Source organism: Urocampus carinirostris, chromosome 15 (assembly GCF_059441175.1).
Source record: "Urocampus carinirostris isolate Australia breed hairy pipefish chromosome 15, RoL_Ucar_1.0, whole genome shotgun sequence".
Classification (NCBI taxonomy): Eukaryota; Metazoa; Chordata; class Actinopteri; order Syngnathiformes; family Syngnathidae; genus Urocampus; species Urocampus carinirostris.
In genome coordinates this window covers 4,862,049-4,879,186 of record NC_142363.1, presented here as the reverse complement: position 1 = coordinate 4,879,186, position 17,138 = coordinate 4,862,049, and the positions used below count along the sequence as shown (strand labels likewise).

The following is a 17,138-nucleotide window of genomic DNA, read 5'->3' as shown; positions in this document are numbered from 1 at the left end:
GAGCATTCAGTGAATTTAATAGACAAATTAAGCAAAAATCTCTCAATCGTTACGTGCCTTTGACAGAAACAGTTGGCAATGGTCTCTGAGTGGTTTGTCGTTTTTTCAAAATGTCCTTCAAATCAACCACTAGCAAATGTGCCGTTAATATTTTTTTTATAAATTTGTTTTCTCTTATTGACGTAGTCGTTTTATATTAATATTATCTGATGCTTAGACTTAAACTGGTTGCCAAGTGTCAAGTACAAACAAATGTCATTGCGTGACGTTTACCACAAGTTTTATTGAAGGAATGAGGAAGGGCTGCGCACATGATCCGGTGTTCGCTGGACGCGGTAAGCAAGTTGCTCTCGGATTCGGACACGGAAGTGGATCTTCCGTAGCAAGCAATGGACCGCCATTGTCAGGGACGGAAGAACTAGTCGGTAACTGGGACTGGGAGATCAAAGCGTGGTCAGGGTCGGAAACGAGTCGTAAGCCAGAACGGGAGAGAAGACGTAGCTGGGAACAAAAATGTGTCGTAAGCCGGGACGGAAGAGCAGACTGGTCGGGATCAAAACAGGTCGTATCGGGAAACAAACAGGAGCAAATACAGGACAGGTGGGAGTCAAGCTCGAAAAATGCTTGCCTAATATACACTGAGGTTCGCAGACGGACTGACATTGACAGGACTGGGTTTGAAGGGAGCCAATCAGAGCCCGCAGCGGTTGGCACCAAATGAGCGGGCACAGGTGATTCACATCAGTAATCATGACAACAAAAGAGATTCTGTTTAGAATTTAAAGGCAGATTCTATTCTTATACTATTTAGTGTTACCCAGTGGTTAAAAAAACAATTTGAGTCAATTTTACCGTTTGTTCTAATTCACAATTACAAACAAAATAATCACTATAGGTATATTTCTTATTTTTATAAAAACACAAAATAACAATCAAACAAATGTGGTGGAATCCTTTTTTTTCTCCTGGAAAAAAAAATCTGTAAATAATGTAAAGTTTGCCAAGTTTATCTACACAATTTAAGGACATTTAAAAGAAGTGAAATTTGCATAATGAGAGCTTTCAAAATACAGTCCTCTCCAGTTCTCCTTGAAAATTCAAAACTAATGGATGTCTTTTCTCCTTACGTTGAGTGTCTACTTAATCGTTAAAGGACTGTATTTTAAGTCAAATGCAAAAAAAAACAAATATTTTCCATATGGCTCAAAACATGCATTTGCAGGGTTTTATCTTATTCCACTTTCAGTTCAGTTCAGGAGAGCACCTCACTGGTGTCTTTGTTGGAATCTATTCAGTAGAGTGTAGTGAAAATTTGTGTTTATATAAAAAAATCTAGTTCTTTTTCCACTTAAGGACGATGGCAGTCAACCTAGAGAAATGGGCACTTGGAAACCGCCCTCGAAGCATTTTCTTCAAACGTGAAAGGAGACTCACACTTGCCTGAAATATGAAGCTCTGTAAAGAAAAACTGCATCATGGGGCGGCTGACATTCTGCTATTTTTTTATTCATTTCTGATTTTTTTCCATGGATACTTTGACGGTAAACATTTTTTTTTTCTAAAGCACGTTTTTTATTGTTTACATCAGGAGACATTTGAGACAGAAATTGTGCATGTAATGGAAATGTTATTAGGAAAGCAAAAAAAAAAAAAAAAAACAACATCGGATGCTCTCTACCCAGTCTGGGGGACAGTGCCAGCTTGCAGCACTGCACCAGAGCCAAATACATTACAAAGGACTCCTCTTGCCCCGGCTACAATCCTCTTTGACCTTTGGTATGTGCTAAAGGTTCTTTAAAACAAGAACTACTAGGCTCAGAAACAGATTTTTTTCCCGCCAGGGCTATAACAACCCTAAACAAGCACACAAGCCTTTGAAAAATACATATCTTGGCTATGTGTTAAAAAAACGAGTATTTGTATCTAAATTCTCTCCTTTTTCTTAATTCAGTTGTGGCTAAATGTCATTTCACTGCTTTTTCGTTGCACAATTGTTCAGATGCACATAGTTTGTTCTAAGAGCACTCTCTTGAAAATTGTAATGCCTATTTACCATGACATATTTTATTTTTTCCCTTTTGAGTTGTTTTATTGTTTGTTTAACGTGTTTATCCTACAGTACCATGGCTCATCTAATTATAAACAATGTTCACAACATTCTTATCAATGAGAACAAAGACAATTAAACTGTAATTCTACTTAATGAGGCCTCCCAAAAAAACAGTATTTAATATTATGTCCTCCCTCTTTTCATGCTTCATCGTGGGTGGTAAAAATGAGAGTTATTGAGTAAAAAGAACAAGAAGAAAATTTTGTTCAATTGTGTCATTAAAATAAATAAAAATCTGCTTTGTTACCTTAAAATCTATGAAAAAATGCCTCATACACTGAAACAAAATGCTATGACGTGTTAAATTTACTTTTCTCACAGGGTTGCACACAAAAAAAAAATAATTCATTAAAACACATAGGTTAAACAGATGTATTGTCCAAAACAAATCTCGATCTGGATCATTTTGTTTTCTGGAGCATATTTACAAAATATAATTGAGTAATTTCAAGATCCATATTTTTAGTGTATAAAAAAATACTTGTGTGGAAAGCAGAAGTCAATACAAATATTTTCTCAAAAATACTGTTCTCCAGGGCAATCAATATATTGATTGATATTATGTTTGTTAAATACAAGTTATAAATCGATTTATTTTCATTTTTACCCATTCTGTCACTCTGTAACCATTGTAAAAATGACATTGGAGCTGTTCAGGGATCAGAAAACGATAAATTACTGTTCACCTCTTCTGAAGCTCCAGCGTGAGTGGTTGTTATTGGAGCTCTAAGCAAGAGAATTGACATTTTACAAACATATATATATATATATATATATATATATATATATATATATATATATATATATATATATATATATATATATATATATATATATGTTTGTAAAACATTTAACCTGGGACACAGTAGTGAGAAACAATGGCCTAATTCATAATACATAAATGTAACATGGGCAATAAAGTGAACCATTATTTATCATGGGGGTTACGTTCCCAAAAAAATGTGAAGCTATATGTATTATTTTTACAATTAAATACTCTATTATACATTGAAATCAAAGGGCTAACCCTTTTACAGGCCCAAACATTCATTTAACAGATACAAGTATTGTGCACATATATTAGTTTACTTATGACTAGACTCTGTGCATAGCTGGCGATCGCTTCAGGGTGACCCGTGTCCACTGCCCAAAGACAGCTGGGATGGGCTCCAGCACCCCTGCGACCCTACTGAGGCGCAGATAATGGATGAATGGCTATTACCAGGGATGGGCAAACTTTTAGAGTTGTGAGCCGCATTAGTTAAAAACATTTGCATAGGGGCCAGTAGAGAATATTAAATGCAATACCTTGGCCATACATAAAGTCAATTCATTTTTATCTTCTTTGCATTTACCTGCACAAGTTTTATTTTATTGTCTATTTGTTTATAAAGGGACAATTTCATCCAATTGGTTTTGAAGCCCTCAAATTATACAATTAAATAAAATAAATATTAAAATAAAAATGTTGCTTGAAAGTATGAGAAAATGAAAACCTTTCCTTTTAAGCACTTATTTTTTATATTGAAATCCTTAATGCAATAGGGCTTCCTCAAAAGTTTTTTTTGTTGCATGAAATTAAATAACTTTATTTTAATATATTTTTTAAATAGATTGCTTTTTAAAGCAAGCTCAGACACATTTAGCCAGCTATTTGAATGTTGGCCAAGAGTCCAATGAATATATATATATATATATATATATATATATATATATATATATATATATATATATATATATATATATATATATATATATATATACTGTATATATATTTGAATCTGTGACATCTATTTTATGTCAAATAACATGGGGTCGGTTGGTTTCTTTAATTTTTTTCTGGTTGATAAATTGTAGTCAGCAAGTACATCTAAAGTGGGTGGTTTATTTTTTGAGTGACCTTTGGCTTTGACAACATCGACATTTCGTTCTGTGTACATTGTTACACAGAATGACAATACAAGGAAATTATTATTATTATTATTATTATCCAGTGGACATATTTAAAACAGCAGGATATTGCCTGACGTTATGCCATTATTTTTTTTCTCTTGTTTGTCTCTAGCTTTGTCTCACAAGACATATAATATCGGTTGGCGGGCCTGACTTTTGCCCATTCATGATTTAGCCAGTAAAAATGCATATCACAATGAGTGATGAAAATCCATGAAGCAGCAAGACTGTGAAACTTTAAGTGCGATATAGCGAAGAATTGCTGTCTTAGAATGTTGCCTAGTGGGGAGGCATACAAATTGAGTATATGTGATTGAATTACTGTTAACATTTATTTACATCCTTTCAAATGACATTATGGCACAGTTCAATACATTATGACACATTGCCATGTTTCCATGAGCATGCACTTGGGACTGTTAGTATTTAAGTGGCTTTAAAATCACTATTGGTCAGCATAATGTATAATTTTAAAGGTAGGGTATATATTGACAGTACATTTTTTTGGGCCAACAAATAACATCGAGATTTACTGACATAACCTTGAATGCAAGGGCATTTGCTGTAATTGTGATGAAAATCGAGTCTATAAATCAATACCCCCAATAATTAGCTACAGTTAATACTTAGTTTTTAAAAGTGATTTAGTTAACCCCACACCCACAAATAGAGCATTTCTCTGAAAGTAAGTATTTAGTTACAAATTATTGTATATACAGACAAATAACTTAACCGCCTATAACTGCTTTAAAATAGCCATATAATAAAAGAAATAATAAAAAATATGCACACCAACCTGTGAAAAGCACTAATGCCTCAATATTTCTTGGCTAGTGCAATCTTAAGAGCTTCCAAACACGCTGGGACACTCCATATCAATTTTGTTTTTGGGTTTCAAACCATTCAAAGATCTCCTTTTTCTATTTCGGGTTAATGTCCAGGATTGTTTTCCTTTTTTTCCCCAGGCATTATGGATTACAAAAATAATTTTGCAAATAAAATGACCAAAATTTAGCAGACTTTTACCGTAAATTAAATGCTCACATTTACCCCTATTGATTTTTCATTTGATTTGTTGTCCATTTCTAAGCCACACACCCCTACCATGCACTGCCTAACATTCACTATTGGTGACACACATATGTACACATAAGCTGATTTCCTGATTTCAGTATTTTATTTTACATTTTTTACTTCAGCTCAGATGTGAGTATATATGGTAGGAAGGACTATTAAATACTTTGAGGAGTAATTAAGAAACTCTCTGCTGTCACTGTATTCAGCTGTTAACAAGGGTCTTGTTGGCTGATTGGGGATTGCAAATGACAATGTTAGTGATGCAAGAAATTACTTTTTAGCAATCTGCATTCAACAAATACGGGAATAATATTGTAAAGCATCATGTAGTTACAACGGTAAAGTAGCTGAATTGTATTAATATACATATTTGTATCTGTACATTTAAGGAAACTGTGCGGGTCAGATGTATCGACATTTCGTTCTGTATACATGTGTACAAGAATGACAATAAAGTATATCTGAATCTCTGAAACTCTCTTAATAATGCGTTACAGTACTTGTTGCTCGGAAAAGTAATGTGTTCCAGGAACGCATCAGTCCCAACTCTGGTCAGGAAATAACCCTGCAGGTATATGTAGATGTCTACGTTTTTTTCAGCCAGCAGATAAAATCGATATTGACATCGCATGGCATTCAAGAGCATTTGCTGTAATTGTGATGAAAGTTGAATTAGTAACACAATCACACTAAAGACATTAAATTCGTAAAATATATGATCAACAAGCGGCTAAGCCAAGCTGGTAAGGATAGCTATAATAGTGATAATCAATGTGAGCCGAGTTGTCACAGGGAGAACGCTATTCTAGCTTCATCGGCTGCGTCTGACAGAGCATTGCTCTCCTCTGTCTCAGATCAATTAGATGCTAGCTCAGCCCAGCCCAGTGCAGGGAATTTTAATTAATCCTGCAGATGTCGACTGTGTGGTGCGTCGTACAAACTGTGTTCTGGTATAAAGTGTCGCCTGCTCATGTATAGAAACATTTTCCAGGCTCCAACCAATATGTCAGCAGAGCTTTACAAATGCATGGGCTCATTTGGGAGGGACTGGCGCTGCAGTTGTGACAGTAACTTGTCTGCAGTAATAAAAATCAGAACAGTGACTGCAATCAAATGATGGCTGATTATGCATATTTTCTCTTTTCGTGTAGTGAAAGCATGATTAGGCATCTTGTATTGACTGCAAGATCTGTTTTGAACATTTGTACTCATTATTGTTGCTCGGTAACAAGTTGGGATGGGTGTTGTAGCAAATCAAGGCAATGCATTACAAATTATTCATGCATGTATCCAGGGTTGGGTAGGGTTACTTTAACTTGATTTATTTCAGTTACTTTTGGATTACTCCAATACCAAATATGCTAATAAAAGACAAAAGAAACTAAATATGAATAAAATTACTAAATTTTGTGCAGGCTTGGGGAGTAACGGAATACATGGAACGGCAAAAATTATGTTGGCAAGCTATTTGGATTTATTTACATTTTGTTTCTGTCGCATTTTATGTTCGTTTTGCCGGAGATCAAAGAGATCAAAGCCAGGAGAGAAAGCTTACCACGTGTTGTAAGTCATCATTTTATTCATATTTAGTTTATTTTGTCTTTTATTAGCATATTTGGTATTGGAGTAATCCAAAAGTAATTGAAAGTAATCAAGTTAAAGTAACCCTACCCAACCCTGCATGTATCCTATTGCATTGTACTTTTGGGTGGATATAATATAGCCCTCGGGATCAACGTGGTTAAACCTTATAAAAATTGTATACTAGAACAATAAATAAACACTTATGAAATTGTCTATCATTACAGATATCTAATGTGATGGCACATCTACAATATTAAAGATGTGGTAAGTTTATAGTTAATAAAACACAAAAATTTAAATTTGAAATTTTGACTCTCTCTGCCGCCATCTCCTGGCTTAAAATTATGATCAAGCCTCAGTCAGTTTAAGAGCGTTCTCCATACGGGCCCCGAGGATGTGGATTGCTCTGCCTCTGGAGATTACATCTCCAACCTCAGTGGACATTTTTAAATCTAGACTTAAGACACACTTCTATTCAATAGTTTATGATTGATGCCCACCTCACACTTTTCTTTCCTGTCTTTTTCCGATTGCCTGGCCTGGTGGTGATACGAGGGAGAAGGAAAATTTGAGATAAGTCAGTGGACTAGCATCTTGACCTGAAGCATGTCAGCACCTGCATCGACCAGCCGGTAGATATGGGAAGCTGCGCCGTTGCTATTATGGACTTTTTGGACAAATTTTAAGGGCTTGAGGTGTCGTTGCTTACATGCACTTTCTGGACAAATTACAACATATTATTTATTCTTTTCTTGTATTGATGTTCACTGTGCTTTGGTTACTGTTACCCAATGTTAAATCTGTTATACCCTGGTCATCCTTGTGAGGCCCCTTCTCAAGGTTTCTTATTTTTCTCCTGCTAAGGTTTTGGGTTTGTCCTTGCCTGCATGTTGGTTTAAGATCAGTGGATGGTGTAATTGTAACCGGTGCAGTCCTTTAAGACATCTTGTGATTAAGGGCTGTACAAATAAATGTGATTTGACTTGAATTAACTTGACATGCACATTAGGGGCCGGTCACACAGCCGTTTGCGGCTGAATCACAGCTAAAATTTTGCGTTTTTTTTTGCCCGTGGTTGCCCGCGATGGAAAATGCGCAAAATTGGCCAACCCGCTGTTCATCGGTGGTATGCCCGCAAAACAGACGCCGGCGACTGTTACGCTTCCTCATGGCGTCATTTCCGCGTCATTTTCTTGTGTGGACCACGGGTATAAAAGCTCCCGAGCCGGTGTTGTGCCCAAATCCGACTCCAACGCAACATATGTCCAATGACAACAAAAAATAACTGAATAATTGCATTGCAAACCTAGTCGTACCTTATGACTTGAATCAAAACCCCGTTTTAGCTGAATTAATTTGTTGCTTTTCAATTCAACTGCCCTTGAATCGTTTAAGCCCCTGGTATGAAAAAACAGCTTCGGGTTTCCCAAATATGGATGGTTGTATAAATTAGGTGTCCACCACTGCCGTCTGTATTCCGTTACCGAGTTTTGGGCGTATTTGGTACTGGGCTCCATGCAAAAAAATATAATTTCCAATATTTAGTACACCACTATGATCACAAAAAACGTGCCAGGGGTATTTGAGGCAGCAAGTTTGAATTAAAGCTGCAATGAGCAACACTAGTTTTGCTTCTCAGTTATGGCACATCACATACACTGCTTCACAAAAGCTATCTAGGTCACCTTTCGTCATCGGGCTTTCCTCCATTGTTGGTCAGATAACTTGTGAATGAGAAGGACAAAACTGAAATATTCAATCCTCTTTATTTGGTGAAGCTAATTATGGATCTTTGTATTTGGGGGGATTAAATTATGCAAAGTTCTTTGGTTTTAAATGAGACAGGGAAAAAGCACTCAGTTTGAGTGAAGAACATACACTACATCACATGGACAGGGAGTTTATCATGCATATATATACATATACACAACATATTCTTTAGATGCTTTATTTTTGCCTTTTCTTTAAAACCCATTGTTTCTAATATAGTAAACAACGCGTGTGAAGAGTATCCTTTTTTGAATAAATATGTTTCCTGTGAGGGAATATTTGGTTAGTGGCCTACCACCATCCTGCACTCTGATTGTGTGTATGATCTCTTGCTTGACCTGACCTATTTTGGTCACTCACTTCTCGGTTTTATTTTCACCCTCATAGCAGTTGTCACTTGTCTGAGTTCCCCTCGTTTTTCCTCCTATTACAATTTGTCCTTTTCCCTTTTTAAGTACTCATTCTCCTTGGTTTCTTGCTAGTTTGTTGATTTTTAGGGTCTGTTACTAACATACAAAAGTTTGCATATACTTGGCCCGCTTAGCTCCCTATTTTGATTTCCTCCTAAGTTCCTGCTCAGAGCTTCCTCTCGGAAAACACTAGTCTACTTTTGACTCCAAGAGCCAAAAAGAAATCTGTAGGCTCAAGAGCGTTCTCCATTCCGTCCCCTGTACTGTGGACGCTCTGCCTTTGAGAATGGATCTGCAACGTCAGTGGATTGTGTAACCATAAGAATATTAAGCGGCCTAGAGAGGGATGGGCGCCTCCAGGCTATACTTGCCCAATACACACCACAGGAAGTGGGGCCCTTACCACCCTAACGGTTAAGGGATCTGTTGAATAATCACAAAAGAGTTAAAAATAAAATAACTTTCCAAAGTTTAGGAGCTTGCAGGGAGGCAGAATTCTACCACCACCACTGTTTACATCTTTAACTCCACTATGGCTATAGTATTTGTTTATATATTTCGAATAGAAGCGGCAGAAGATTGATAATATTAATGATGTATTTTAAGTTAAAAGCTCATTGTGTATTATATAGCTCCAGCTAGTATTGAAAAAATAAAAAAATGAAAGAAAGTCATGTCAAGTTATGTTTATTTACATAGCCCCTAATAACACAGAGTCTTAAATGGCTGCACAGACCACAGATTATTGCAAAACACAGAATATTATTACAATATCCATATCCACCTAAAACCTAGATGAGGGCAAGGGAAAACTCAAAAACCTCAACTTTTGGAAAATGAAGAAACCTTGATAGGGGAACAACATGAGGTGACCCCCTTTCCAGGATAACCAGGCTGCAACGGATGTTGCAATAACAAATACACATACTGTATATTGTCAACATGAAATATAAGTAATTCATAAGCTTTAGATTGGAAGTGTGTTTTAAGCCTGGATCTAAACAGTTCCACTGAGGTTGCAGTTCAAATCTCAGGGGTCAGAGCATTCCACAACCCCGGGGCCGGATGAAAAACGCTTTAGAATCTGCGTTTCCCTTTTCGGATCTTGGGATCACTAGTAGACTAGCATTTTCAGAGCGAAGGCTCTGGACCGGAACATAGGGGAAAATTGAATCTGAAAGATTTGAAGGAGTAAGTCCATGAATGATTTTGTAAAATACCAACAGAAAGACAAAAGCAATTTTAATTTTAAAAACAAACAAAAATACATTACCTGTCATTTAGACCAGTATTTTTTTGTAACTACTCGTTGGTTGAGAATATAGTATTAATTTCACCAAACACAAGGCTCCCCATACTGTCCGCCATCTTGCTGCTACAAGTATCCCAAAAAAAAAAACTTTGTGAAAGACTGGGCAATAAAATGAGAAGAAAAACAGTGCGGTTTCTGCGGTTTGTATTCTCTCCTGTGCTTTGCAGCACTCGTTTTCGGTTGCACTCGTTTTCGGTTGCACTAAAAAGTACAGTGACATCAAGTGGGCAAATATTACAGTGTGCTATTTTATGTTAATATGAACCTCACTTATTTGTTGTATCAAAAGAAATTGACAGCATTTTCAGCTGAAAACATTTGGTTCATTGGCACTTTGCATTTAATGTTTTAGACAAATGTTCTATTTGATCTCCCCTTTCTATTTCGACAGCTGCAGTTAGTCCCTGGATGATTTGAGATTAAAGTTCTGTTCATGTCTGATTTGGGGAAACCTACTTCAAATGCATTTAATAATTGCTACCTGCAGAATCATGGGCCGACACAAATTTGGAACTTTGGAGTCTCAACGGTCATTAGAATATTAAAACTAGTTCCTTCAAGGTGTTTACATTGTTATTTTTCTGTGTTTAATAAAGCCCTGTTATCGCTGCAGCGTGTACACATTAGAACTTTGAAGTTTCAGAAGGCATGCCGAATAACATAAAGCAGCTTTGTAGTTAAGAAATACAAGTCAGAAGGGAAATTATTACACTATGTTGTGTTGGCTCATGGTAAATGTTACCCACTAGGCCACTGTTTTATTATGAAATCAGGTGTTACTATAAGGCAATCTTTGTAGTATTTGTCTTATGTGGTCTTATTAAGATGTTTAAGTGTGTTTTGTGATCTTGAGCCACTGGCAAAAAAATATAACTAAAACAGTAAACGTCACTTGACTCAGTTTACCCTTTTAAAACGCTCCAATCAAGTTAGTATTCATACTGATAAGGAGATAAACACAAAACAAAATGATATGTCTTTTTTAAAATATAAATGTTTATATTTTTGGGCAACAGCATTATTCAAGATTAATGTGAACAGTTACCTTTAGAAAGTAATGACCATATTTTTCAAAATGCATCATATTTTCTAAATTGTATTACTGATTAAGTGCTGTTTTAGTGCTTTAAAATGAGCATTTTGCGTCTTTAAAACAGTGAATCTCTGAATACAAAGTAATTATCAACAGTTTAGCGCAATAATTGTCAAGAGCACTGTTTCTCAACCAGTGTTCCATAGCAAATTACTGTGCTGTGAGTCTTTTTCTTGTGTTTTGCAGGAAAATGTTCAGTTGCACATGAAGAATGAAAGTTAATTGAACATTTAAAAAAGCATGCTGTTGTTGAGTATTTCTTCTGTGTTAATAGCAAATAGATATGTTTCTAACTATGTACACAGGAGGTAGTACTAAAAATGCACGTGTTGGGTGAAGAAAACATTACGGTAAAAGCAACCATCAAAGGAGATTCATGTATTCCTTTATTCTCAAATATAAATTTTATCTTTGTTTGAATTCAGTAATATTGTTGAAATCTGCATGGGCAGGTATTATCACACATGCTTTTGTATCGACTGAATTTCGCCTATTTGTGCAGTAGTCTACCTTTATTTTAATTTATTTAACAGTGCACTATGTAGAAAGCTCAGAGAGTCTTGATATGAAAAATGTTTCATCAAATAAGGCCCAAAATAGATACAGCACACTTGCTGATTTATAATGGAGATTGTCTGAAAAAGTTGCTGAAGTTGCACAATTCCCATGAGCCAAATGAAACTGCGGTCAATACTATCAAAAGGCACATTGGACCCTACAAAGAACTGTTGTCAACTGTGCGCCGACGAAAACTGCAGTAGAATGGTCACATCACAGGATCATCAAGACTGGCCAAGATCATTCTCCAGGGCACAGTTGAAGGAGGTGGAGAAAGAGGCAGACAGAATAAGAATAAGGCTGACAAATGCCAAGACTGGACAGGTTGAAACCTTGCCCGACCCAAACAGGACAAGAACCGTCAGCAGTGAAAAGAGCTGTCCAGAGTTCCGTCCTCAGTGGTGCCCTCCCCGCAATGGGGATCCGAGAAACACACAATCGACAAATGCGTCCACACCACACCAAAGGTGGTTGCTTCCTGTATTTTGTTTTACTAAACATTGCGTTGCTTAGTAATAGGTTTATTGAGTGTCTTTTTCAAGTATATGTACGAATGGGGTCACTCTTTCTGACAAAAATGTTGCTTGATCGGTGGCATATGTTGCTTCAAAAGATTTAATCATTAATTCACAGGACCATAGGACTTAACAAATCTCTATAATATAACAGATGCTGCATTTTGAACTTTGAGCTGAGAACAATCTGGAAAGTCTTAAACCTCTTGTTCTCAGAAACAAAGACTTCCATAATTTTCCCCCCAAAAAACGAAATATTGAACTCATCAGACCAAATACAAAAAAGGGGCTCTTCTAAATATTGTTGATGAACATGTGGCTTTGTTTTTAATGGTAGCAAGTTATGTTAGCTCATAATATTGAAAAACATTTCATGAAATATTCCTGAACACTATCTTCGACGTGGTCACACACAACAAAACCGCATACTTTTTTAATGGCGTACCGCCTGAAGGATGGAAGGTCATGAACATTCAATGTTTGCATTCAGCCTTGCTGCTTACGTGTCAAGAATTCTCCACATTCGCTGAAGCTTTTGATCAAATAACCTGTTGACAATTTAATTTCTGAAAATAAAATCAAACAAAGAACCTACTGTAAGTAATGATAACAACAAAAAGTCAATCAGTGTCTTTTGAAAAGGTTTCAAAAACGTTTTCAACGTGTTTAGTTGTTGGTTGATGTCATTGAAATGGTGACTTGAAGTTTCATTCATCCTAAATGGAATCCTAAAATAGACAATGTATATTGAATAAAGCGATAAATCGAAAATATTCTTTTCTTTTTGTCAAACTGCTGTGACTCTAAAATTGAAAGGCATGAGAAGAAAAAACAGCAGAGATGAACTGAAAAGTAATCCAGACTGCTGTACTGTATGAAAGGTCTGTCATCTTAATTTAGGAACTTCATACAACTGTAGAACATGTGGTTTAACATGCAGAACAATGTTATCATTTCGTGGAATTCTTGTCGTTAATCTTCTGCTACATAGATGCACAAGTCCTTGGCACTGAATGTCTTTTTTTTTGGTCTCATTCTCAAGCTATGTTGCAAAAAACTAAAATTGTAGCATTGTTAAACAATCGACAAAAAAGTTCTAAACTTTCAGGAGCACACAATGTACTCTCCAAAACTATTCTTGTCATGATTGCTGATTCGGGGCACCTGCGGCTGCCCCGGTGGCGCCGGCAGCCCTGGTTACTGATTGGCCACTTTCTAAACCCCCCGGCTCCTCGTTACCAGGGTCCGATCGTTGTGAACCTTCAGCTCCCGCTAAGGCAAGCCTTCCGAACCTGATTCCCTGTTTTTGACTCCCGTAGGTTTCCCAGATTCGACCTGTTTCCGTATGATCACATCTGTGCTCCTGCGCCCAGGCAACCCGACCTGCTTTTCCCTCTTCGACACCGCTATCGCTCGCCAGAGAAGTGCCACTTCTGCGTCACAAGCGTCCTGCTCCCCACAATCAACGATCACTGGATCGTGGGTGCCAGCTTACGTCTCTTTTCAAATAAAAGTAAGAAACTAACACAATTGGGTTCCCATCTCCGTTCCTGGCTCCTGACAATACTCATATGAAATGAAATGATCTGCATTTATATAGCGCTTTTCAAGTCAATGACTTCCCAAAGCGCTTTACAATGTGCTCCACATTTCCCAATAGTGGCCTTGCAGCCATGTAGGCGCTAACCTGCTTATTGGGGGTATTAGGGATTCAGTGTCTTACCCAAGGACACTTCGACATGTAACACGGACGAGCCGGGATCCGAAATGGGATCCCAAGACGAGCGCTCTACCTCCTGAGCTACTGCCGCCCCCTGATGACATTGTCTGCCTTCTTGCAGCTACGGGTAACCTCACGCTAAGATAGTTTAGAAAAGTGTGTTTTGGTCACTTTGAGTCTCTCTAGTTTGCATTCCTCCTTGTGCTTTATAGCACTTGTTTTCAGTTGCACTGCACCATACAGCAACATGGTTAATACACACTGTCCCTTTAGTCTGGATTTAAAGTAGAGGAAATTGCACAGGTTAAGAGTTAAGGAGTGTAGTGCAGCTATAGGACTCAATGAACATGCAACAGTCTTAAAAAAACAGGATATATCGGTGTTAACTAGATTTATTGTCTGTTACCATATCTTAAAGATTATCCTCAGGGGCCAAAATTAGGCATCAAAACTTAATTAGGGTCTCAAACTTAATTTACCTTGTGGCCACCGTACCTCTGTTCTGGTTGGGCTTGGGTTTAACCGGGTTTTCCACCAAAAAGTTCGGATCACGTTCCACTGTCCTTTAATAGTTCTCTATTCTCAAACACACTGCAGACATGAGCGGAAGTTGATTCCTCAAATCTGAACGTGGAAATTATTTATGGGACGGGATGCATCAAGTTTTGCTCTGTTTCAGCGTCGGGGAGTCGACTAACCTGGCAGCGGGGCTCCTTGGCCCCGCCCCTTCCGGCTCGATGGGCAGGATGCCGTCCAGCTGGAGTGAGCCGGTGTCTCTCGAGGAACCCGCGCTAACCACTGACCTTGTGCTTTTTTGTATCAGGACCTGGACCAAATTTGGGTCTCGGAATGGGGAGGAGGAACCGCCCGGAACCAAACGTTGTCAGTCTTTGAACACAGGAAATATCGCTCAAAATTCAGCTCAAAGTCAAAAGTAATTTTGATTTTTGCCTTCAGCCGGAAAGTCGGGTGGTTGTGGTGAAATATGAGAGGAGACCGCTCAGCAACAAGACCTTGTTTTCTTTGGCCGAACCTTTCGGACATCTGCGGGAGCACCTGGTCCTCAAGAACAAGGTAGATCTGCCACCTTGCCTTTCCGCTTAAAACATCTGACGGCGTCTTCGGCACTTGCAGGCCTTTTTGGAGCTGGCGACGCACCAGGAGGCCAAGGACATGGTCAACTACTACCAGAAGAATCAGGCCAAGCTGTACGGGAAACCCATCAACTTATACATGTCCATATCTCTCCAATGTATTGGCTATACTGGCATATTTCTTCATAAAACCATAAGAATATTTTTTTTAACTTTTGTGAGTTAAAAAAATCCCAAAGAATGTATATGAATGCAACTCCTCATTTCTAATTTTATTTCAGCTGTCCACCCCAGAACAACTTGAGAGCTCCAGATTGTCTTTCTGACTTTGAGTCATTTGATGATTGAGTAGTTTCCATGAAAGGCTTGCCTCTAGTCACATCAATTAACTCAACAAATGCCATTGACAGCTCCAGGCGTCAAAAGATCTTTACTGAGCTACAAAAAAATGAGTTAGGACAACGTTCATACATTTTTAACCTTATGGAAACATGTCCTGGTCTCCTTTAAACTATTGGAAATACTGTTCTTCCTTTTGCATTAATGCACCTTTGGGATACAATTCCAGCATAAGTGACCATCTCTGTTGAAACATGTATTTGTAATGAATCTACTCAGATAGGAAGCAGTTCAAGTGACTGTGTGTATTATTTGACCACTGGATGTTACTCTATTGTGTAGTGCAACCATAAACGGGAGCTAAAAAACACAAGAGATAATACAAATTATAAAGAAAACTTGCTTCTTTTTTTGTCCAACCTTTTTGATGTTTTTGGGTACCCGTAGCAGAAAGATGGCTATTACAGTTCAGTATTATGGTTGAGAGAGTATAGTAGTGTGTGTACAAGAGTATAGTGGTATGGGTGAAAGATTATAGTTGTGTAAGTATCATAGAATAGTAAAGTGTGAGTGAGTATGGTGGTGTGTATATGGTAAATGGTCTGCATTTATATAGCGCTTTTCAAGTCAATGAAGGCCTCCCAAAGCGCTTTGAAATGTGCTTCACACTTACCCATTCACACACAAACTCACAAACCAATAGCGGCCATGCAGCCATGCAGCCATGCAGCCATGCAAGGCGCCGACCTGCTTATTGGGGGCATTAGGGATTCAGGGTCTTGCCCAAGGACACTTCGACATATAACACGGAGAAGCCGGGAATCGAACCTGCGATCTCTTGATCCCAAGACGAGTATATATTTATGAGTAATGTAGTATGTATGAGAGTATAGTAGTGTTTTTTTCATGCGGATGACCGTGTCCGTATGAGAGCATAGTTGTTCATGTGTCAGAGCAAGTATGATTTACTTCTCAAATGGCCTCTAATATTTAGAAGAAGTCCACAGGCACATTGGTGATCCCGGCAATATAACACACACGTGATCTCATTTTAATCCAAGCACCACGTAACAGGCACATAAAATCAAAGCAAGTCTGCAGAAGCAAATCCTCCACGTAAAACCGACAGTTTAATTTTTATGGCTAATTACTTAAAATTGCTTGAGGTGAAACATTCGTACATGAACATTGCTAGGAACTCTTTGCCTTTATGCATTATCTTTACGTATGCAAACTTTGGTCTTAAATGGAGTTCACGGATAGCCTGTGGCCACACAGCTGTTTGCCGCATTGGGGAAACTGCTGCTAATGTACATGTTAATATTAAAATACTTTCAATAACTGCAGAAAATGACCCATTTGTATTCAAATTATTACCACTGTTAGCGGCAAAGACATCCAACTGCGGGTGAATCGGTAGCAGTTTAAGCACTCGTTCTTCCTGAGGAGGTAAGTAACCCCGCCAGATGGACGGCAGTGCACAAAGATGTAATTAATCACTTCCCTATAGGTCACCAAAGAGGGGGGCTGGATTTGCAGCTTTACTATTGAGCGTTAAAAATATTCAAGTGAGACACAGGCTGCAGAGATATAATTAATTTAA

General features: G+C 37.8%; 2 protein-coding genes across 2 annotated transcripts in view; one reads left to right on the top strand and one right to left on the bottom strand.

Annotated features, from left to right (window-relative positions):
* The window catches only part of LOC148351372 (ALK tyrosine kinase receptor-like), a 569,914-nt gene that overhangs the window by 492,604 nt on the left and 60,172 nt on the right, over positions 1 to 17,138 (bottom strand).
* LOC148351373 (matrin-3-like) lies at positions 13,880 to 15,567 on the top strand. The gene is made up of 4 exons (XM_088354006.1): positions 13,880 to 13,895; positions 14,926 to 14,984; positions 15,060 to 15,176; positions 15,237 to 15,567. Exons 2-4 carry the CDS (start codon positions 14,952 to 14,954, stop codon positions 15,420 to 15,422), a joined length of 336 nt encoding a protein of 111 aa, XP_088210132.1. The 5' UTR covers positions 13,880 to 13,895; positions 14,926 to 14,951; the 3' UTR covers positions 15,423 to 15,567.